This window comes from Aspergillus ambiguus, assembly GCF_047715705.1.
Source record: "Aspergillus ambiguus strain CBS 117.58 unplaced genomic scaffold BDV59scaffold_1, whole genome shotgun sequence".
Classification (NCBI taxonomy): Eukaryota; Fungi; Ascomycota; class Eurotiomycetes; order Eurotiales; family Aspergillaceae; genus Aspergillus; species Aspergillus ambiguus.
In genome coordinates, this window is record NW_027395514.1 from 431966 (window position 1) to 454495 (window position 22530).

General features: G+C 49.7%; 8 protein-coding genes across 8 annotated transcripts; 2 read left to right on the forward strand and 6 right to left on the reverse strand.

Annotated features, from left to right (window-relative positions):
• Nucleotides 1-587: 587 nt before the first annotated feature.
• On the reverse strand, nt 588-1890 carry BDV59DRAFT_1721 (uncharacterized protein). The gene has a single exon (XM_073688665.1). The coding sequence runs from the start codon at nt 1730-1732 to the stop codon at nt 656-658; it is 1077 nt and encodes a 358-aa protein (XP_073552992.1). The 5' UTR covers nt 1733-1890; the 3' UTR covers nt 588-655.
• Nucleotides 1891-2414: 524 nt separating this feature from the next.
• Nucleotides 2415-4095, reverse strand: trm82 (putative tRNA methyltransferase). The gene is made up of 3 exons (XM_073688639.1): nt 3617-4095; nt 2879-3559; nt 2415-2829 (listed from the first exon to the last, which is right to left on the reverse strand). The coding sequence occupies exons 1-3, from the start codon at nt 4033-4035 to the stop codon at nt 2454-2456; spliced, it is 1476 nt and encodes a 491-aa protein (XP_073552993.1). The 5' UTR covers nt 4036-4095; the 3' UTR covers nt 2415-2453.
• A 46-nt stretch (nt 4096-4141) lies between these two features.
• BDV59DRAFT_166458 (60S ribosomal protein uL10) lies at nt 4142-5909 on the forward strand. Its single transcript, XM_073687717.1, has 4 exons — nt 4142-4490; nt 4551-4620; nt 4689-5541; nt 5771-5909. Exons 1-3 carry the CDS (start codon nt 4317-4319, stop codon nt 5378-5380), a joined length of 936 nt encoding a protein of 311 aa, XP_073552994.1. The 5' UTR covers nt 4142-4316; the 3' UTR covers nt 5381-5541; nt 5771-5909.
• BDV59DRAFT_166459 (putative GARP complex subunit Vps53) lies at nt 5886-8836 on the reverse strand. The gene is made up of 3 exons (XM_073687718.1): nt 8635-8836; nt 6778-8576; nt 5886-6719 (listed from the first exon to the last, which is right to left on the reverse strand). Exons 1-3 carry the CDS (start codon nt 8708-8710, stop codon nt 6027-6029), a joined length of 2568 nt encoding a protein of 855 aa, XP_073552995.1. The 5' UTR covers nt 8711-8836; the 3' UTR covers nt 5886-6026.
• An 806-nt stretch (nt 8837-9642) lies between these two features.
• BDV59DRAFT_197173 (putative mannan endo-1,4-beta-mannosidase F) lies at nt 9643-11115 on the reverse strand (the record flags this gene model as incomplete). The annotated part of the gene is made up of 5 exons (XM_073692850.1): nt 9643-9941; nt 9997-10125; nt 10175-10767; nt 10814-10906; nt 10976-11115. The coding sequence occupies 5 exons, from the start codon at nt 11113-11115 to the stop codon at nt 9643-9645; spliced, it is 1254 nt and encodes a 417-aa protein (XP_073552996.1).
• Nucleotides 11116-15325: 4210 nt separating this feature from the next.
• Nucleotides 15326-16436, forward strand: BDV59DRAFT_197174 (uncharacterized protein; the record flags this gene model as incomplete). The annotated part of the gene is made up of 2 exons (XM_073692851.1): nt 15326-16020; nt 16073-16436. The coding sequence occupies 2 exons, from the start codon at nt 15326-15328 to the stop codon at nt 16434-16436; spliced, it is 1059 nt and encodes a 352-aa protein (XP_073552997.1).
• Nucleotides 16437-17747: 1311 nt separating this feature from the next.
• Nucleotides 17748-20405, reverse strand: BDV59DRAFT_1768 (transcription factor domain-containing protein). The gene is made up of 6 exons (XM_073689508.1): nt 20298-20405; nt 20223-20237; nt 20129-20162; nt 19997-20070; nt 18989-19942; nt 17748-18932 (listed from the first exon to the last, which is right to left on the reverse strand). The coding sequence occupies exons 1-6, from the start codon at nt 20354-20356 to the stop codon at nt 17927-17929; spliced, it is 2142 nt and encodes a 713-aa protein (XP_073552998.1). The 5' UTR covers nt 20357-20405; the 3' UTR covers nt 17748-17926.
• Nucleotides 20406-20577: 172 nt separating this feature from the next.
• Nucleotides 20578-22530, reverse strand: BDV59DRAFT_1857 (general substrate transporter). Its single transcript, XM_073690897.1, has 3 exons — nt 21444-22530; nt 20989-21379; nt 20578-20921 (listed from the first exon to the last, which is right to left on the reverse strand). The coding sequence occupies exons 1-3, from the start codon at nt 22303-22305 to the stop codon at nt 20630-20632; spliced, it is 1545 nt and encodes a 514-aa protein (XP_073552999.1). The 5' UTR covers nt 22306-22530; the 3' UTR covers nt 20578-20629.

A 22530-nucleotide genomic window follows, 5' to 3' on the forward strand; every position in this document is an offset into this window, starting at 1 on the left:
ATTGGGTTTATGGATAGGTGTTGACTGGCTATTTATACTAAAGTCGCAAAAATGGGTCATTTGTACTCTTTGCCATCTTTGAGGTAGAAGTACAAGTTCGAGTCGGCTTTGTCATTTTGTCATACGTTTGTTACTAAGTTGACATGTCTTTGCAGTTTGGCTGACTCTGCTGGCAGTGTTCAGAAGAAACTCGGCTATGGTTCTGTACAACATATTGCAAAATAAGCCAGAGCCATCCCACCTTATTTGCCAATTATCTACCAGAAAAAGGAATATAGATTGTGGTTTAGGCACGGCTTACCACTTCTGCTATATACGCCAGTGAAGCTCAATTTCCCCTGTAATGGTGTTTTTCGTGGAGCCCTGGAGAGTACCTAGTAGTATCTCCATCTCCTTCACCACCATCTGGCACTACAGCACCCCTGCTTCCAAGGGGTCCGGACAGTCCGCTCAACCGGCATTCGAGAAATCCAATCGGTGGCGTCAGCGCATATGGCTGGGTTACAAACGAACATCATGAGAATGCAACCCGGAGGGTTTGACAAGCTCAGTGTCTCTCATCGCGAAGTGATTGATCCGTTAGAGAAGGGCTGGCCGTTTCGAGATCATGAAGAGACTAATTGAATGAACAGGCCGACTTCTACTTCATTTCATCCTACGAACGACCGTCCCCCAACTCAAGAATCCTCCGACTATCACTCAACTCATTAATCCTCCGACTGTCACTCAATTCCGCTGCCGTCGCGTCTCCCGGAAGCTCGGCAAAGTACTTCTTCTGGTCCTTTGCTGGAATGGCCTCGGCCTCGGTGGGCAACTTCTCCATCGACGCTTTCTTTGGCTCACCTGGTACTATAGTACCTTCGACATCGTTATGTTCACCATCATCACCACCCCCCTCACCCTCTGGCTCTCGTTCTGCCTCCTCCCTAGATCTCGGAGCAGATCGCCGCCCTATCCGTCGCGCGAGATAGATTATCGCGCCGATGAGCCCCAGCCCGACCACAGAGCCCACCACTACCCCAGCGATTTCCCCTCCGCCGAGTGATGACGACCCCGAGGGGGCATCTGTATTTGGAGCGGACGTACCCGTTGCCGTTCCCGTACCCGTACTAGACGGTGTCTCCGTGGTTGTGGAAGACCCCGTGCTCTCCGTTAGAGGCACTTTGAGCTGATCCCAACTCGTCTTCCCGGGCCACCCATCGGCGTCCGTGCCGGTGTACCCAAGCTTCTCCTGCCAACACTGATAAGACTCCCGGTCCGCCTCAGACCATTGAGGCCCTGGACCCTGAGTGTACTTCCCACAGCCTTCCTCCACCAGTCTCTGTCCCATGGCAGTCACGATCGGGCTGTTCGGGGCTGACTTGAACCAGTCGGGTCCAGGGAACGGTTCGAGTGCACCGCTGGTACTTGTGTTCGCGCCTCTTAGGTCTATGACCGCGAACCCCCGAATCGGACCACTCGAATTCTTCGCGAGATAATCTTCGGCTCGCCCGCCGGCGTCATCCGTGCAATTGGGCGTCCCGTACATGTAGATCCGCACAAGACTGTCTTCGGCGTCGAATTCGAAATACTTGCCCTTGGCATGGTCGATTTCCTTGCAGGGCTGTGCACCGGTGCCTTCTTCGACTGTGGGGATGTCGCTGGCGTTTCGCCAGACAAAGGTCCAGGCGGAGATTAGTGGGAGAGAGTAGAGTGTGTATAGCGCTGTGAGGAAAGTCGTGAGCCGGGTCATGTTTGCGATGCAGGAGACAGAAATGGAATATGTGCGCAAGAGTCTTCAGAAGGTCGCAGGAGAAAGACCTTGGCCGAATATTTGGTGACTAGAACAGCAGAATCAAGAGCATCGTTCAGTATGTGGAATCATGAGATGCTGTATTCCCCGGATGCTCCTGCCGGTGGGTTCAGCTCTCCCTTATGTACTGCGTATTGCCGACGGCGTACGCCGTCCGCAGTACGCATTAGTGTGTTTGACCCATTGCCCTGTGGCCACTGGTGGACAGCGCCCTTGGTCATTCTTGCATTAGGGGCTGACCGGTCTTCGCGGGACCAGCATCTCATATGGTGCTTAATAGCAGGATACGAGCCCCAAGACCAACGACGCTTCTTGGCACGGTGATCGGCATGAGGTTCAGCCTTGTATCAGATTCCTCCTGGCAAACATTTTTCCGCAATGTCATAATTGGCAGTGATGAGAACCGTTATCCGAAAGGGTATGCTCTCACTGGAGTCAATCTGTTGGTTTATCATCTTGCAAAGCCTGAAGCGGCGGCGACTATTGTTGATTGTATTCCTGCTTGGTTCCCGGCTGATGCCCAGCTTCAGAGCGACAGGATGCCTAGAGAGGAGAGAAGCAAAGCCATAAGATTACTAAATTAGATGAGCGAACCCCAGTGTGGTAGGAGTCATCCTGGCGTGGCCATATCAAGCCCTATATTCAATACATCATCGATCTCTTACTCGTCTCCTCTTTTGCGCAAACTCCCTAGGTTATACAATGACTCGTTCAGCTCCTTTTGCTGTTTCGTATCAGTCGTAGACACTTCTGCTGTGCCGGTGAAGTTGATTTTCTCCACGATTTCTTTTGCGCTAGGCTCCCACGTTACGCTGCCCGCTTCGGATTTCACGCGGAACGCTTCAAGAAGAATCGAAGACGGTTCGGCGTTCCACTCCTGAGTGGAGTCGGCCTTGCGGATGGAGTCGACAGAGACGAGAATGGTACTGTCTTTATCGATGGTGGTCACGTCAAGGACATTTCCAGAGGCTTGGATGGGTGCTTGTTTCGTCAGTTTGCCGTCGGATCCAAGCACGAAGCATCGGAGCTGGGAAGATCTGCTCAGAGGATTAGATATATCTCGCATAACTCGGTGACTGCACCCACCCTTCAATTGCGACAAGAATTACTCCCGATGCGTCCGGCGCATCGCTGACGCGGAACGCCCAGATGGCACGAACGGCAATCGTAGCGTCAGATTCGGCGTCGACCAGCGGGACTTTCTGCAGGATGTGACCTTCGGTCCACCTCCAGACAAGGAGGTAGTTGTCACCTCCACCCGAGATCAGGTACTCTGGCGCCCATTGTGGGACACACAACTGGGTGATAAAGGCAGTATGGCCTAGACAGTAGTTCTCGACGATGTGAGCCTGCGGCGGGCCGCGAGAGACACGGATGTGTTCATCGCGGTCCGCAGACAAAAGATAGGTGCGTTTCCGGTCCGATGACGAGTCGACGGGCAACGAAACGTACAGAATGTCCGTGAGCATGGACACATGGCCGAGAATAATCTGGTGCTCGAAGTTCAGGGTGGTCTTTTCATTCGCGTGCTGCTTTTCTTGCTGTTGATATTCCAGTTGCTGTTGCAACGATTTCAGGTTACGCTTAGTATGAACAGTCAGGTTTGTGGCGACGGGGCCTTCTGACGTCTTTCCCCGGAGGGCCGCACTCGGAACGTATGGCTTGTCGCTGGGGTGGAGAGGCAGGGAGTATACATCGCCAAACTTGTCTGCCACCAAAATGGCTTCGCCGGCCAGAATGATTGAACATGGCCTCTTGGGCATGGATCTACAGCGGTTGAGTACGGTCATTCGTTCCGATGCTCAGCTTTAGGGGAATGCTAACCTCTCGCTCAATTGGTTGAACGTGCCGTCCTGGTTCAATTGGAACACCCGGACGCATTTGTCCTCGGAGGTAAGGGCCACCACATACTCTCCACTGGAGGAGACGGTCACGATGGGGATATTTGACCAGGCCCGTTGCTTGGGCGAGTCGCTGGCGGGTTTCGAGCTTTCCACGGCCTGCGCCGAGGACTCGGAGACCTTTCTTCTCTTCTCGGGAGGCCCTTGCGTCTCGGAGACCGCATCCGCCGCCGCATCAGTACCATTGGCATCTACATCTTGAGGCCAGCTTGCGAGGCGTTCTCCGGACTCGGCCGCGTAGGAATAGAGCTTTGCGCCGGCAGATGTCACGAGGAGGTCTGGCGCATGTTCCCTCGGCAGGAAGGTGATGGTTTGAAAGGGGTCCTGGAGAACAACCGGCATGGCGGAGACTGCAGAACGAGCAAGAGACGAGAACTCGAGCGAAGTCAACCGGAATGCCAGAGATTGTCGGATCGTCGCAAGAATGTTGATGATGATAAGGCTGAGTCAGCGTTATCACACGTGACCGCTCGCTAAGCCGGAACACACGAAGTTTCCCCCAAAGCGAAAATCGAATTTCCGAACTTCTCCAACGTCACGATCAAAATCGGACACCACCCACACATTCACACCGGATTTTCTCTTGCCCTTAAACATCCTATCTTCAGCGCAAATAAGGAGACATGGGGGGCAAGACTGCTACCAAGGCCGCTTACTTCGATAAGCTCAAGAGCCTTCTCGATGAGTACACCACCGTCTTCATTGTCGGTGTCGACAATGTCAGCTCCCAGCAGATGCACGAGATTCGTCTGAGTCTCCGTGGCGAGGGTGTTGTTCTGATGGGCAAGAACACCATGGTATGACTTCCGCTTCGTCCGCGACCCAATTGGGCCTTCAATTGACCGGCCGTTCTACAGGTTCGCCGTGCTATCAAGGGCTTCGTCAACGACAACCCCGAGTACGAGCGTCTGCTCCCTCACATCAAGGGTGAGTGAACACCATGGACGAAAGCAACACTCCCCCGAAGCATGATAACTAATACGTGTGTTCTCCAGGCAACGTCGGTTTCATCTTCACCAACGGTGACCTCAAGGCCACCAAGGACAAGATCCTTGCCAACCGTGTCGCCGCTCCTGCTCGTGCCGGTGCCATCGCCCCTGCTGATGTGTGGGTTCCCGCGGGTAACACCGGTATGGAACCCGGTAAGACCTCTTTCTTCCAGGCCCTCGGTGTCCCCACCAAGATTGCTCGTGGTACCATCGAAATCACCAGCGATCTGCGTCTCGTCGAGGCCAACACCAAGGTCGGTCCTTCCGAGGCCACCCTGCTGAACATGCTGAACATCTCTCCCTTCACCTACGGTATGACCATCTCCCAGGTCTACCAGGAGGGTCAGTGCTTCAGCGCCGCTGTCCTGGACATCGGGGAGGAGCAGCTCCTCGACTCCTTCAGCGCCGCCATCAAGACCATTGCCACCATCTCTCTGGCCATCAACTACCCCACCGTGCCCTCGGTCATGCACTCTCTGGTCAACGGCTACAAGAAGGTGCTCGCCGTCGCCATCTCCACCGAATACTCCTGGCCCGAGATTGAGGAGCTCAAGGACCGCATCGCTAACCCCGATGCCTACGCCTCTGCTGCTCCTGCCGCTGCCGCCCCTGCTGCCGGTGGTGCTCCCGCCGCCGAGGAGAAGAAGGAGGAAGAGGAGGAGTCCGACGAGGACATGGGCTTCGGTCTGTTCGACTAAACTCCTCGTGTCACTGCGCGGGTTGCAGCTGCCATGTTTTAGATATTTTTATGACCAATTATGAAGGTTGGGAAATGAAAGATCCTTGTCATGGTGATACCATTCGTTCAGCTAGATGTGGACCGTAGAAATACGCTCCATCATCCGTTGAATCGACTCAGGTGAGCAATTTTCCCTTTTTGCCTCTTGTCCCGCCTGCACCATCGACCATCGCCATGTCATCCGAGCGAATGATGATATTTTTTAACTCGTAGCACCATGTGGGTGCTTTGAAGATCAAAAACACGCAACAACATACACTCTAATTTTTTGCTGACCGCTCACTCTTTCACCTTCACTTGCTTCTGTCACTCATTTAATTGGCAATACGGATTGCTAACAATGACCCAGATTTGACGACTCGGATTGCCGTAGTTGATGTAGCACATGTAGATCGTTGGGATGATTGTTGGCGGGCAAAGGGCTGTTCAGCTTCATGTTGTCAATGTATCTAGCTGTCTACGAATCTACGAGCTTTCTAAGCGCAACACTTGATGTACACAGTAAATGCTAGTAATTCCAATGTTTGCTTGGTATCGTACTTGCAAACTGGCACTCTATATATACCCATCTTGCACAGCAAAGATCTCTTGCGCCTTCCATCCACTCAACTCCCATCGTGGTCACTCCGGCCAAACCTACCTCCGAAGCCGCCCAGATCCCGCCGGAAGAACTTCCCGATATTCTTCAGGTTCTCATTCAAGTTCGAACTGCCTTCGGCGCTTGCACCCTGCGTCTGGCCCAGCGGCCCGGAGGCCGACGACACAGGCGTCGTGGACGCAGACGCGACGCCCCCGCCAGCATTAGCCGGGGTGCCGAACCGGTCGACACCGTCCTTGGCGGCGGAGATGAGCGCGGAGCCCAGCATGGACGGATCGAAGCGCGTGGGGAGATTGGAGGAGGTAGAGGAGCCGAGGAGACCCTGCGAGACGGAGGCGGAGGACGTGGCCGGGGTGGTCTGCAGGGCGGTCAGGAAGGGATTGCTTTGCTGGAGGTTTGGGGCGTGGCGGTCCGAGGCGCGGTGCACTTGGAAGAGTTCGACGAGGTGGTTCTGTTCCTGTCGGCTGCGGATGCCCTTCAGGTCGAGGATCTTGCGGAAGTTGGCGTTGTTGCGGTCCGCGATGTGCAAGAGGTAGGCCTGCACGAGGGCCTCGGGCGGGGATGGTTGCACTTGGAGGGTCTTGAGGAGGGTCTCAATCTTGGTGAAGCTGGCGTTGACGCGCTTTACGAAGCCTGCTGGCGCTGGAGCGGGGAGGAGCGAGGACAGGCCGGTCTTGAGGGTGTATGAGTCCAGGAGCATCTGGAACGGGTCAGTATGGGGAATGGGCAGGGAAGGGAAAGGAAGGGAGAGAGCTGACCTGCTCAGCGCCCGTCTCCGACACAGGCTTGCACTGGAAGATTGTCGCCACAAAGACGTTTGTGACTAGCTCGACGACGTGGTCGGCGAAGGCTCGAGCATACTGCTGTTTATGCAGCAGCTGCAGGATCTCCGACGATCGGGCCTTCGTCTTGGACATCAGCTCCCCAACGTAGGAGCTCTGATCGCTGACAGCCTCCAGGCGATTCCAAGGGGTATTGCGCATTTCACGCCAACAGGGCTCTAGATCGACCTCGACCTTGCGGACGAGTCCTCGAACAGCTGCCGACGCAATGCCCATGAACGAGTCTGCTTGGCTCTGCAGATCTACATTCTGCCCTTCGTTCTTGTCCAGACGGCCCTTGATCTTCTCCTCCAGTTGGTTGCATGTCGTGTAGCAGTAGTCGGCAGTGTTCAAGACAGAGATCAGGTCTTCCAGCGACGGCACGTTGGATGGTGTCTGGCCAGAGGGCCGCTCGCTAATGTAATAGAGAAGCACCTGCTGCGCGTACTGGTCCAGATACTTTGCAAACACCTTTGCCAGATCGGCGAGGCTATTCCCGGTCGAGAGTTTGGCGCACTGCTGCAAGGAATGTCTGTAGAAGGTGAACAGCTCCGTCGAGGACGATATGACGATATTCGAGTCGAACTCCTCATCTGGGGGTCGCGGAGGCTGTTGCCTGTATTTCGGTATCAGGGCCGCCAGCTGTTTATCCTGGGCCTCGACCCACACGCTGAGATACGGCTCGAAGGCCTCGGAGATGGCTTGGCTGAAGACGGACGTCTCCAGCGCCGAGGCAAACGTATCAGTCGACGGTCGGGAGGGCGCGACGAACCGGCGCTCGAGGGAATGCTCAAAGTCCAGCGTCTCCTGCAAGCACGACAGCAGCAGGTTGACGTCGATGGTCTGGCCGTTCCGTACAGACCGAGACAGGATGCCCTTGTAGTCTTCGCGGGTGCCCTCGCAGAAGACATTGGCGAGGATCTCGTTGACTCTCCAGGACGCTGGAAACACGGCGGCGTATTCCTCATCGTAGATCTTCAGGATCCGTCGGAACCACGAATACCGCCGTGAGATGTTATCCAGCGACCCGGCCTCCTCGTTGTTCCTGAACACCTGGCGATACTCGCGGAGCTGGAAATTGCAGTACCACGTAACGAGCCGCGAGCGAGCATGCTCGCCCAACGCATCCATCACCAGACAGCCCTCAGCTAGCGTGGTGCGCTTCTGCGCCACCTCGCCCTTGGCAAAGGCGAGCTCGAAATCCTCGCACACCTGCTCCAGCAGCTCGCGCTGGATATCCGCCACATTGCGGCTGAGCAGGGCGATCTGGTCGATGGAACGGTACGACTTGAAGTGGGCCATCAGCTGGATGACGGCCTGGAGGAGCTGCGCACAGTCGCGGTACTGGCGGGTGCGACCGAGGGCGCGGAGCTGGTCGTAGGCGGTGGTCAGCATCTGCAGTCGCTTGAGGGCGGTCATAGACTGCGTGAGGTTCGTTTTCGCGTTGTCGAGTTGCTTGATGTCGGCCGTCATCTCCGTGATGGCCTGCTCCGTCTTGGAGGCGCGGTCGCGCACCTCGTCGATCTTCTTGAAGAGTTCGGTCAGATCAGCCTTGGCCGCCTGGATGCGCTCGACGCTCTCCGCATTGGACGTCACCTGGTCTTCTACCAGGGCGCTAATGTCGTTGTCCAGTTCATCTTCGTACTCGCGGAGGCTGTGGGACACCTGTGACACGGAGGAGAGGGTGGATGGGTGCGAGAAGATGGCGTTCAGGTGGTCGATTGGGTCATAGCCGGCTGGATGGCACCATTGACGTTAGTCCAAGTCAGTTCCCGGGGCGAATGACCTTCTCACCAGCGTCTAAAGGGTCGAGACTCGCCGCTCCGTTGGAGGGCACGGGGCCGGTAGTCGTAGCCGTGGAGGTGGACATTCCATTAGATCTCCAGCCAAAAGGCCAGGAACATGCTGCAAATGCAATCGCAATACATGCGCCAATGCGCGCGACCCGTCCAAAGCTCCCGGATTGAAAGGGGGAGGTCAGTAAGAGGGGAGAAAGATATCGGGAGTTGTTCGGGGGAGATCAATTGGTTCGATCGTTGGCAAGTTGGCGGGTTGCCCGGAAGGGTTTAGCGTCGCCAAGCCACTATACGGAGTGACTGTGGGGTGACGTCTTACTAATCTCACGCATAAACAAGTAACTATACTGTTGGGTGGTAGTTCTGATCCTAATATTTGCAACTACTAATGAGCTGGCTGCTTCCATCAATCAATCAACTAAGATTTTATTAACCTGATGCAGCTTATTTAATAGAGTTTCTAGACTGTCGTTCCTTTCTGCCCTTTAATCCCTTGCTCCAAATCGGCTTAATTCCAAATCCCTTGTCAATCTCCGCGCAGACCATCATTAGAAGAAGTGAATATTGCGACATGCGAATACTAATTTGCGAACAGGTATGTAGATATATATATATTTAGGGCGTGTGGCTAATATAATTCTTATCGCAGTACAGGAGATATGGCTCAGTGGATAGGCTGGTACTTAGTATCCTGCTCTCCTTCTGTCGTTTTATCTTCCAAATATCTATTTCAAAACTTCATGTTATATCTTACAATCAGACATCTCATGCATTTTAAATTCTAACTCACACAAGTGGCAGGAGGGGACGGTCCTGGGCAGTGATTGAGCTATACAGCTTAAACCTTAGATGTCTCAGGGAGCTGATTTTTGCAAGGGGTCTATGCCTGCAGTATTATAGGATATACTCTACGATCGTAGATAACTGCCATTCACAATACCCTCCTTTTGCAATCCTAGGCTATGAAGTTATACAATAACTGTACGTCAGATTTCAACTTTATCCTTTATCTCTCCGCGATGTCAGCCATATGTTCTGTAACAAGGCAAGTATAATCATCTGAGCCGTAGTAGATGGTATTTCCATCGTTATGGGTTTGTCCTGTGCTGAGCACATCGCCCCATTGCCAAAAAAGATCACCAGCAATGCCCGTAGAGCTAATCGTTGCTTTCTGCCAGGGTTCTTCAATAGCGCAGTGGTCGGACGGGGCACCATATTCCTCAAACAAGCACGGCTTCCCTGCCGCAGCACATGCGGCACCGTGAGTAACAGCCCACTGGCTACCCCACGAGTACGGAACGCCCCCTGCCAGAGAATTAGTTGCTTCTCTTCTCAGAGTAAACATCAGGGTAAAACGCACAACTTCCAGGATACAGATGAAATGTTCCAAAGTCAATAGTATCGATTTTGAGATTAGCAACGAAATCGAGACCTTCTCCAAAGGAATAAGGATAAGTGCCGTCAGAGCCAGTAGAAAGGCCGAATCCCTCTGTATGGTGTTAGAACATCTCTTCATCCATGATAACACTGTCACTTACCGTCGCCAATGCAGACCATATGGTTTGAGTCTAACGACTTTATATAAGCGCTTGTCTCGGAAATCCAGTCGTATAGAACAGAAGTATTGCAGCCATTGCAACGCGGTTCGTTTGCCAGCTCCCAGGAAAAGATTGCTGGAGAATCCTTGAAGCGAGTAATAACAGCTTTGATGTATGCACGATATGCAGCCTGAATAGCTGTATTTGTGTACCATGATGTATGGGCACCACCGCCATATGCATTTAGGTATGCTGTCATACCGCCGTAGTCGTCCCAGTTATTAACAAAGTTAATAATCAGCTTCACTCCGCGCTGCTCGGCAGATCTGACAACTGCGTCTAGTCGTTGCAATCCATAGGTGCCGGTATTAATAGTGGAGACTCCATCGATATGCTTCTGGAACCAAACAGTGCCAGTAGACGGTTCTGTATTTACATCATTAAACCCCCAGATGCGTAGGATTTTATGACCTGACGCTGCAATATGGTCGAGTACAAGGTCAACGTCAGCGTCGTTAGTTAGCATACTAATCCAATAGGAGTTGGAGCCGGCAAAGTAATTTGTAACGCCATCAATTGTGAAGTTCAGGCCGCTGGTTGATGGGAAAGAGGTGGAAGATGGAGTAACTGAGCCGCTACTAGTAGTCGTCAAAGTGGTTGCTGTCTTTGTTGTCGAGCTGCTCGTCGAGGTACTCATGGTCGTCCGAGTTGTTGAAGACGAGCTTGCCGTCCCTGAGTCCCAGTCAGTAGTTTAGAGGACCACGGTGTTCAGAATACACACCAGGGATACACTGGCTATACCACTCATTGTAGTACTGGCAGACATATCCAGACACGCAATTTGTAGAACCAGACCAGTTGAGACCACCACATTGCCCGTATGCAGCGCTTTGAGCACTCACTGTTCCCGCAAGCAACGCAGCCAGCAGTGCTTTGTTCATTTTGAAATCGCGGATTTGGTAGTATCAATCAACTGTGTTGCAGTGAAATCCATGTCTTCGCATACCTTTATACCATAGCCTCCTCCGTGACATTCTCGATATCCGGTCCCTTTCCAGTAACGTTGACGGCAGAAAATTCTTCTCGCTAAATGACTTATATTGCCAAGGCCATGGTTGCGTATTTCCGGTCCGTACGCCAGGTTTTCTCAACCATTGCTGGGTTGTTTGTTTTCCACAGAAATTTTATTGGTGCAGGTTACCCTCCACCAAAGTTGCATCCCAGGAGTGTGGCTCTACATGATTGTCTGATAGCAAAATATTGTAACACACAATCTATTGAATAATGTGAACTTCTTTTAGTCATCTATTAGATCAAGATTGGAGTTTAGCGCGAAAATTATTCCTGCTTCCCAGCCCTGATAGCGGGAACGCAGCCCGTGATGTTTATGGAATAGTATTAGCCACAGAGGGAGAGCGACGGGATTATTAATTTACAATCTAGTATTCTATTCAGAATGGCGAACATTCTGCACAATAATGGGTAGGAATAGCCGAGCGATACTGGTTAGTTATAATAATATATCTCATGGGGAAGACTAAGTGCTTTAAGTCATGCAAGTTTCACTAGAATGGCTCATCACCGGGCCTACATGATCCAATAAGTAGCATCAATGCGGCATCTCTGATAACCAATGGCAGTCGGTCTGGGGTTCTCTAAGAATCAGATGATAGATCAATATGTATAATATAGTCGCTAAGCTATGTAAAATACATATTGTTTTTAATGGTAAGTTACTTATACATCTTAAGATTCTATCTATTACTATTATTTATTTTTATATTTGGCCTCCTCTGAAATTATAGAAATCTTAATAGTAAGACCCATAAGAATATAGATATTTTCTTTGAAGGTACCTCCACTCGAATTCTGAAGTATATGATATAAATGGGCTCGTCTGGTTTGTATCTAGATAATAACCACCAGCCGTTACTTACGAATAAGAATCTCGGCTGATTATACTTTCCGATTCTCCTGATATCTAGATTCGAGAACAAAGTGTTTACTCCCGAGTCAATATTAAGGGATTAGAAGATGCTCCGGTGGCGGTCAGGTAAGAGAATGTATAGACGGATTTTAGCGGAAGTGTACGGACATATCAACTCTGTTATTGGGAAATATGCGGAGGACGATATTTATTGGAAGATTAAGAGACATCTACTGTGGTACTTGGAGCAGTATGATGGGTCCAAGGGCATACAGTTGAAGGAGGAAAGTGGAGATTAGAGAAGTACATCGGGTGGAGGAACTCGCAGTTCCTGAACTAAGTTGCGCCTGTTCGTCTTATTATTGCGACGTTCTTCCTTTAAATGAATGGTTGCTTGAGTACGATAACTCGCTAGTCAGATTTTTTTTTCTCATGCGACCACTAGGGCCTTATAATGACTTCTCTTGGGTGATTTGATCACCATTTCTTCGTCAATCAGGGTTATCTCGTAATCGAGAGGTTTATCGACATTGACCTTTTCCAGTATCTATCGACATTTCCCTAATAATAAAGCCCAATGTTGTGAGATAGAGAGGTCGCTGAGCCCTACAGTATGTAACTCCGCTCCCAGCTGACTCGCGATAATGATCAAAGTCGGCAGCGTTTTCGTTTCATAATCTCCATGCAGTTTCCTGGCCGAGGCCGCTACGTAGTATGTATAAAACTACTGCATCCAATACCCCCGGCCAGATTGCGCACCCTCCTGAACCAACATCTCATATTTACCAGTGTTCACTTCGAAAAGGTGTCCGCCTGGAAGAAGACTTTATGTATGGGATCCGGCTAAGTAAATCGTAGTTAAAAGAAAGATCATTAAAGATGAGCATAGGCATTATGCTTTGTTGTTGAATGAGATGAGCGTAGATAATCAGGCAAACAGGATTGATTTGATCTGTCTTTAATATTTGAATGGGTATAGCGTTCCTATCTAGGGTTCTCTGAGATTTGATACCGGCTTATACGAGAATTAGTAGCTATAGCCTGCTGTTTCTCTGTAGCCTCAAGTCCTAACCAGGCAACCTGTTAGTAGTACTCTATTTACCTCAATTCAGTGGTATTTATTCACATCAATATTCATCCGGTGAAACTCGGCATGAATTGGCCCATCCCGGTTGTAGGCAAACCTTGGATAGTTTGGAAAGAACGTATCGATTTCATCCATAGGTAGGATGGCTTAGTTACTGTCAACTATCAATCAGAAACTTGATATGACCGACATGGTCAGTAGGTAAGTTATGTCTATGGCTCGTCAAAAGTATAAAAACTACGAACACGGCGACGATCAGGCGTTTCTGGATAGATTTTGGACAGAATCCGGTGTGCGTTTGACTTTCAATACCTTGCACATTGGGCAAATATCCAGCTAAGGAAATTGAAGTATGTCGGGGCACTCAACGCAGTTTTGAGAGGTTTGATAGGGGACCGCAGTTGCTCAGGATGCATGCATCCTTTTCCTTAGTAACACAGCTTGAGGTAATTAAGTGAGACTCAAACGAAGAGGAAGGGTTTATCTGCTGAGAGCTATTTCCTGCGGCCATTGGCTGTCATCTCACAGTGGGCTAGGGATGTCAAGGGCCCTTGCTTCTCTACATGACGTCCAGAGGTTATGCTTGATACAAGGGATTCAGTACACATGAATCCACAATCGCCACGTCTTCGCCTACCCCACGTCGTCGTCTGCAAAGTCCTTTGAAAGGGCTGTCAAGGGTATTTGTGACTTGGTGGCGGAAGATCTTTATCGTGCCGCAGCCGCGAGCAATACTTCAGGTCCGTAGGCTCGAGGACTGTGGATAGATAAGTTCAGATCTCTCGAGGAATAAATTTTGCATTTATCTCGAGGCTGCAAGCGACATCAATCAGAATTTCTAGAGATCTCACCATGAGTTAGCCTAAATGCACTCCAGGTATTCCAATTATTGGGAACACAACTAGCCACTAACCTTGGCTACAATCTCCAGAACCCTCAGGAGCGTCCGTGGAGCTCAGGTCCAACGGTAACTCTCGTTATAGGTGAGAACCAATTTGTTGCGCATGTCCCTCATCTGTCCCAGCATGATATGATTGTAAGGGTATCTACTTGCATTGTACTTCTGTTATTCGAGAATCAATTGGGGGAAGTGGGTGATTGGCAAGTCTTGGACGGCGAAGTTAGTCATACTTTAGAAAGCGCCGAGTAGCGATCAAAGTGTAATGACCCTTGATAGCCTATCAGGGGAGCCAGAATGGCGGTGTACTGACGCTTGCAGCATGCTTCAAAAGCAACTTCGACACCTTGCAGTGGCAGCAGTCCCCTTAATCACCCAGGCTATCAAGATGCGGCGATAGATGTTAGCTGATTGACTGTTTTTTTGTCATAGATAGCTACAACATCCAATCTTCCTCTGAATCGCAACAGCTTGAAAACCTCAGCCTGATCCCTAAATTATCACCTCCCTTTTTCGTTGATATAGAAGGGGCTAATCTGGGTCGCAGTGGCTCTATCTCCATTTTATCTCTCTACGCGGTGTATAAGGGAAAATATACCTTGTTTCTGTCTATAAGCTAGGAAAAGCCGTTTTTTCCAACTTTTAGACCGGCATATTATCTCCTTGCGGGCATTTTGGATTCTCCAAGCATTAAAAAGGTTATGTTTCATTCGTAATGATTCGGACTCCTTGTTTAGCCACTACAATATTCACCTGGACGGAATACAAGACTTGCAGTTGATGGAGCTCGCCACGAGAAGCGGATCGAAAAATTATGTCGCAAGCTTGGCGACGTGTATCAGATGTGTGGCGTAGCCAAACGTGGACTGCAGATAAGAAGATCCTGCCCTTTCAAAATCGATGACCATCAGGTAAAATTTGACGGATGTGCTGATCACCCGCGATCACTCACCATCATCGAGCACTGGGTGAGCGCTCACCGCTGGAGACGTCACCAATGGTATGATTGGATGATCTCGAACTGGTTCCTTGTGCGCTGGAGTTTTGCATTGACACGAGTCTAGGTACTCCGACCATGTCGTCCAATGGTCTGTGCCGACTTAGCCGAAGCGGAGTCTAGACTCTGGACTTTGGAGATGTCGCGAACCAGTGCGAAGTGGATATGTGGCTCAACCAAATTGAATCATCAAGGAATCTGTGGACCCCGAACAATCTATTCCATATCGACCCTTATCGCAGATGGCAAACACGATAGAAGAATTTGCTCAATTAGAGCCCCTCTGGGACAAAGCAATTCAGTCCCCAGAGGAGATCACGCTGGAAGAAAAACATCAACTACTGGAATGGCCCCCGCTGGATATGATACAGGCCAATGCTCAAAAATACCTCGGACATTCGGTTGAGTCTCTGCTCCATAAGGCAGCCACCGACCCCAATTCTCTCACTTTTCCCGAATGCCGGCTCATTAAGGATGACTTTCGAGTCCTTTCAATATTGGACCGAGTCAAATATGAGAATGACCGAGCCAGATGGCTGCATGAGCGGCCCGATCTGAAGACCAAAAGGGAGCAAGCCTATACAGCGGTTCTCTCTCCAGAGGAATCGCAGGCTGTGAAGAACCTAGAACTTGTATTCTATCCTATTCTAACAGCGTATTATGACGAGAGAGAGAGAAGACGGGGACCCCAGCGACCGAGATATTTGCCCCAAGAGTGGATCCAGAGCGTGATTGACAGAGAAGACAAGAGCTGGGGCTATCTATTTTATCATCACAGGGGACAGGAAGGCTGGGAGGAATTCCAGTGGCAGTTCAATGATTTTCTCACAGCTCAGTATCCTGGAGTCCGGGGACTGGATCAAATTGAAGATTTTAAAGCGGCCGAATTTGTCGAATTCGAGGCTAAAGACCAGGAAGAACTTGACTTCCTCAGAGAGTAAGTGCCATGCAAAAAAGGCCCATTGTCGGGTTAATATTAACCTTTCTAGGGATTTTCGTAGGCGCCGGGACCGAGGCAATCTTAAGCCTGGCATCCTCTTAAATATCTTTTTTCTAGTAACAGACGAAGCCCGTCTGTCTTATAGCCAAGCCAGACAGTACACATTTGCATGGGCTATTGACCCGGACTGGTCTGGGTCAACCGCCGACGAGGACGGTTACGATGGACGAGTCAAGATCAGTGGAGCCCAAATCTACTTCCGGTTCTACGAATTTATGTCAACCAGGAGGTTTACGCTAAAGGACATCTGGCGCGACTTCCATCAAGTCAATGAAACGCAAACTTTTTTGCCAGGGCCCCTCCCTGCCTGGCAATTCACAAATTTGGACAAGCCTGTTTGGCCTGACGCATGAGTTCATTGCATGAATTAGGTTTTGTCATCTGTGTTAGTTCTTGTCTGCTTCGTCACTTCCTTTGGTCTCCTGGAAAATGTGGTACCTGTTCTGTTTCAGAAGACCATCTATCCTGTGCTATGTAAAACTCGAAATAGCAAGCGTGGGGTTTCGCCGCATCGCTACGGCTTGACATTTTTCGAGGTTGTCCACTCTATTAATACAAAAACCGATGCACCCTGTCAGTTGGGAACGTTATCACATTCGAGTCTTGCCATCCTGATCCCTTCCCTCACAGACTTAAGGGGTGGGAGTAGGTGAAGGTTGCATGTAAGAAAAGACCGACGAGTCGAAACGGACGCAAGCCGCGACTCTCTCGCGAAGTTGCCGCAGTTGACCAAGCACTCCCCGTGCATCTAACAGCGTGGTTTGATCTGGAGCGGCATATTCCACTTGCTGCCAGAGGGTGGTGAGCTCAGCGATCCGCTCGCTCACCCACGTATTTACCCACTCAGACAGCCGTTGCATGAAAATTCCCATGAAATGCCTCCAGAGGAGGGCGGCATTGAAATCCTGCTTGCCGAAGACTCCGTTGACAGTATTCTGAAAGATGGTCCATTCCCCCCTGACCGCATTATATACGTCTATGAGGTGGCGATTGGCGTCTTAACCGTTCAGGTATTCGAACACAGCGACAACCTTGAAGATTCATAAAATGTTAGGAAGATAGGACGGGGATTAAGGAACTAGGCGACACACCATTCGCAATTCGTCTACTGAAGATCTGGCCCTGTTAAGATCCGGGACATTCAAGTTTTTCCAAACATTATCTCCGATTGGCTGCTTCCCAGCGAAAACCTAGGAGGCCAAATGGAACCTTGGTCAGTATGGACACGAGACACGTAATGTAGAGCGGCGTAAAACGTACCCTGCCTTTCATAGAATTCAGATACTTTTCTGCATTGAGCAACGGCTTTGGATTGTCTTTTGAGCCCAATGTATTGAAAATCCGATCAATTGGTAGGCCAGTAGCATCTGTGTGACCACTAGCCCACTGGGAGTAGTCTTGATTGAGCAGCTCTGCAGCTTCCCAGGGCAACCGAGGGTTTTTGGTATTAAATTCTTGTAAGCCTGCACAGCTGGGAGAGTTCCAGTGACCATGAACTCAATGGCACGAGGAAGTAGTTGGAGTTCGAGGACATGTTCAGCTGTGATTGAGTCCGTTAGTTGCGTGACGCAGGAAGCACTGCCTCGTATGGAATGCGTGGTTACTTAAAAAATGTTATCTATCTCTATATACATGTGCCACTCTCGTAAATAATTCCAGGTGGGCCTGGGTCTGGCAATTCTAACAGGATCAACCTGTCATCAAGCATCTTGGGCGCCTCAGATGTACTCAGTGAGCAAAAAGCGGCGACGGGTGAGCACTAAAACGGAAAGAGTAGGTCATGGAAAATCAAGTACATATGTACTAGTCTCTAAAGGCCATATGTCAAATATAACACAAACAATCAAAACCAATCAAAGTCGAGGATATCCTGGTCCAAAATCCCAAAGTCAAGAGGGGTCGTTGCAGTCGGTGACCCCTGTTCAAAACCCGCACCAGGTGCATGACTAACCGGGTCAGTCGGATGGGTAGGTACTAGTGATGCAGGGGACCTTTGTGTCGTGGAAAAAGCCAGTTCAGGGGACATTGAGATATGTCTGGCACGATCCAAGCGGCTGGAAAACAGTCGAACAAGGTCTTCAGCAGCCGAGATAGTTTGGATGTCAATATTGGCATTTGACCCGGTATTAGGATCAACCAGTTCTGCCTTGTGCATATCGAGCAACTTGAGGGCAATACCTGCTATTTTTTCCATCAACGGGTTAAGATTGTGACTTGGAGTTAATGAAAATGATGTGCACATCCATTGGTGGTAGAAGCACATCAGTGTCGACTGGAAGACTATCGAAGACTTGTTCGGAAGAAGATAATGAAGTCTTTGGTTATAATGACTGTTGCCCAAGAGACTGAGTATATTGAGCGCTGCGCCAACGCATTTCGACAAGCTCTTGATGAATTGAGGGTGCTTCGGGTCGAACGTCAATGCTGGCTGGTGAACCAGGACAACGGCCACGTTGCTCAACAAATGTAGAAACAGTGTCTCAAAAGATTGATCCCGTGAGTTCATATGAGAAGTGTCCAGAAGACCAACGTCATGATTTTTCTGCATCTCACTGCCTTTGAACTGGAATACGCTATATCGCCACACTGAGAGCTCATGGTCTAATGCGGTGATTTTGGCTACTCCATTTCGCCGTTTTGTAGTGGTGTACAGCGACTTAAGGCAGCTAGATAAGATTCTAAGCAGTGTTGCGTAGGCGATAAATGTAGCCATGCTTGTTTTCTCTCCTGGCAGTGGCAGCGGTATGTCGGCGGTGGTCACATCGTCGAGATCCGTGTCAATAGGTAAATCAGTATCCACATCATCGTCCTGGATAATCTTTGGCAGACCATGCACAATGCTACATGCGCTGTTGTCTGGGAATTAGCGGTTTAGAGACGGAGACCTTTCTAACGGAGGCCTTACATGTCCACTGCATAAACACACCACCATATTCGTTTTCTTAATTCCACCTCCCCAGCACAAAATCGGAAGCGTCTAGAATGCCGATGGAGCCCAAGAGATTGTGCAAGTCGAACGGCCTGACCGCTTATTTGAATCCATTCCTCGTGTTTCCGTGTGAGCTGAAGGTACAGGCAGGTTAAAAGGAGGGACTGTAGCCCCGGAAGGTCTCCGTTTTCAGGCACCGTTGTTGTTTGGGCACATTCCAACGCATTAGTGTAGTATAAATCACATTCTTTGGGGGAGCGACTTTGCCATGCGCTTATAGAGAGGACAAGAAATATTTGCCTTAGTATGGCAAAGTCCGAAGGTGAGAGATTAGGGTCGTGGGTCTCAACAAGATCGAATATCCGGTGAAAGTGAGAAAAAAACTGCTTCTTCATAAGTATTGGCCAGATAGATATCCAGGATTGGAAAAAATCTGTTAAGCCGTGCAGATAGTACGCTCGTGGCTTTTTAAAAATGAAATGGGGTGGTTGAGAAAGATTGGCTGGGCTTAATAAATGACGAGGTCCGAAATATTCTGGGGAAGGTCCGAGTAAATGGAGCCGATTTACAACTTCTGGAAAACCCTCTTCGTGATTGAATAAAGACTTGTGTACCGTTTCGGCGCAACGTATGAAATAAATGCCGGTCGTTGATCCCGCAAATCGGTTGACACTCGGTGATGAGGGTACTAGGCGCCCAAGATGCTTGATGACAGGTTGATCCTGTTCATGTACTGTGGTTGCCGTATCAAACGATGCAGTAAACTGTAGCATTTGATGATTGGGGGCCGGGGATCCAGGTGAAGTATCACTCCATATAGATGTGTTAATATTTGTGGAATGGCTAGAGCGTAGTTGCTGGATTTCGCGCTGCAAGTTCTCATTTTGGACCCTGAGCTCATCGAGCAATCTTTCTTGCAGCTCAAGGTGTCTCATATAATTCATTAGCAAAGTCTAGAAAAAGGCCCAGCAACATAATACCAACCTTCTAGGCCGCGTTCGCCTTTTGAGCTGCTTAGATGTGATACAGGAAGCGTCAGACGCTTTACAGTTGCTACACTGCATGGGCCCTTCTTATTAGTTAAGTCCGTTTACCTGTGGAGTAGTGGGGGCATACCGATGGGAGTAATCCGTCACAACGAATCTTCTTCCTGATCATACCGACTTAGCTTTTTCCCGAGTTATCTATTAATCTAGGAACATCTACTTACATCCGGCAACGATCACTGTAGGAGTGTGCGAGAGTAAGTAACAAAACCGGTGTAGTGCTTGAGGTGAATACATACCACACTTGAGAGGACAGGTGCAGCCTAGGTGTGGCATCTCTTGCTCCAGAAATCTCCATCCTGCTCGCTAGCCCATAGGTACATCGCTATGCAAGAAAATTGAATTCCAGGAATGCGGAGATGCGGAGAAAATCTTAAGTGGGTCAGCTTGAGGTGTTGTAGTCACGTGTATTCGACTGGCTTGGTGCCAAATCATTGGCTTACGATATTGTTCTACGAGATAATGCCAATTATTTTTTCAAAAATGTAGTATTCACCAAACATAGTGAGATACGTACGTCCTGGGACCGTGCTAAGGGGTATTTGAATCCTAATCCTATTGATATCCCACACTATATCTTTAGAAAATCCTCGTGTTCGACTTTCGTATCATCATTTTTCTCTGAAGACATTCGGCCTTCTTCATCGCAGTTGGTAGGCCGATAAGATGACCTGACAATTCCACGGGCGCTCAATCCTTGCTTAAACAGCTTGTCTAGATCTTCAAGCTTCCATCCCATAGTCTCCGGATACAGGAAATACACCGAGAGGGGAATGCATGCACCGATAACCGCATAAACTATGTAATACTGATATCCGATGTTGTTGATTGCAACAGGAGTAATCATTGTGACGACAAAATTCCTATCCCGATCAGTGCTCCCATTTAGCGAATGATGCAGCTGCACATTGCAATATAGAGGAGACTTACCAGAGCCAATGGTTTGCAGTCGAGATCGAGGCCATTGCAACCCTCAGACGAAGCGGCGCTACCTCAGTACAGTACAGAAAGTTGGCACCCAGGAACCCGATGGGGATGAAAAAGTTAAACAAGAATATAAAAAGTGCCGACACAATAGAGGCGGGCTTATTTGTATGTGGAAAGCTCGTGGTGATAGCCAAGGCCAGCATACAAATCGACATTCCTGTACCGCTGACGATAAACACCATGCGGCGGCCGACCCGATCGATGCAAAAAAAGGCCACAAAACACGAGAGGAACTTCCACGAGAGTGTCGCGGCAGCGAGAATTCGAGACATCGTGCTGCTCATCTGGAGATTTTCTTCGAAAATAATCGGGGCATAAACTGAAATGAGGTTTCCTATGAGCAGTGGCGTCAGCCGCAGTCTGCATACACGTACGGTGTGAACTATATGGTCACTTACCTCCGGACATTTGCTGGTAAAATTGGAGTAAAATGCACAGAAAGAAGCGATAAAGCAGCTTGTCATCATTTGGGCGCAAAATATCCATTATTGAAACTCCATGGGAGTGATTCTCCAGTGTTGACTGGATTGCCGCAATATCGCCTTTCACATCATCTGACTCGGCCGAGGAATTGTTAAGACTGGCGAGTGTTGCACGAGCCTGTTCGAGACGGCCCATTTGGACAAGCCATCGAGGAGACTCCGGGAGGAAGAAGATCGATAACATAGGAATAAGCGAAATCAAACCTGGAATGGCCAGAGGCACTCTCCAAGCGACAGGGCCCGACTTGACTTGGTAGAATCCCAGGTTAACCCACGATGTGACTGCGTAGCCAGCGCTGATGAAAAGGCCATCCAAAACAACATGCTTGCCTCTGTTCTGTGCAGATGAGCATTCAGACTGCCAAACAGGAACGATTCCACTAAGCATCCCAATGCCAGCTCCAATTATAAGCCTTCCCACAATGAATTGAGCGAGCCCAAAGGAGGAACAGCATAGGACCTCTCCAATCAATGTTGCCAGTGAGCCTGCAAAGATGACTTTTCGTCTTCCCAAGACATCACCAATGAACGAGCACGAAAGAGCCCCAAGCAATGCACCGAGGGTAAATGTCGAAATAACAACCCCTTGGATTGTTGAATTGTGGCTCTTCACCGCGCCCAACGTGTGGATGGTATCGATTTCAGGAAAGGTTTTGGTCCAGTTTTCCACAGACACGAGTCCGCCGACACCGGCTTGATTGTATCCAAAGAGAAAAAATGCAGGGCATACTACAAGAACCAGCTGAGCAAGTAACAGTGCGCGAGCCTGGAGTGCCATATTATGTGATGATTGTTGTTCACGCAATTGTTGTTTACCGGAGATGTGGGGGAAGGTGAATGGTATTCATCCTGAATGCTTTTATACCCGACAAGCTACCCCAGAGCCAAGAATCTCCCCTCGAATGCCCATGTGTTTGTCTCTGGGGGTAGGTATGCACCCCAAATTAGCCAAGGGGAATGATGTGAGGTTAACCCGAGAGTGTGGGGATGGAATAGGGGTCGC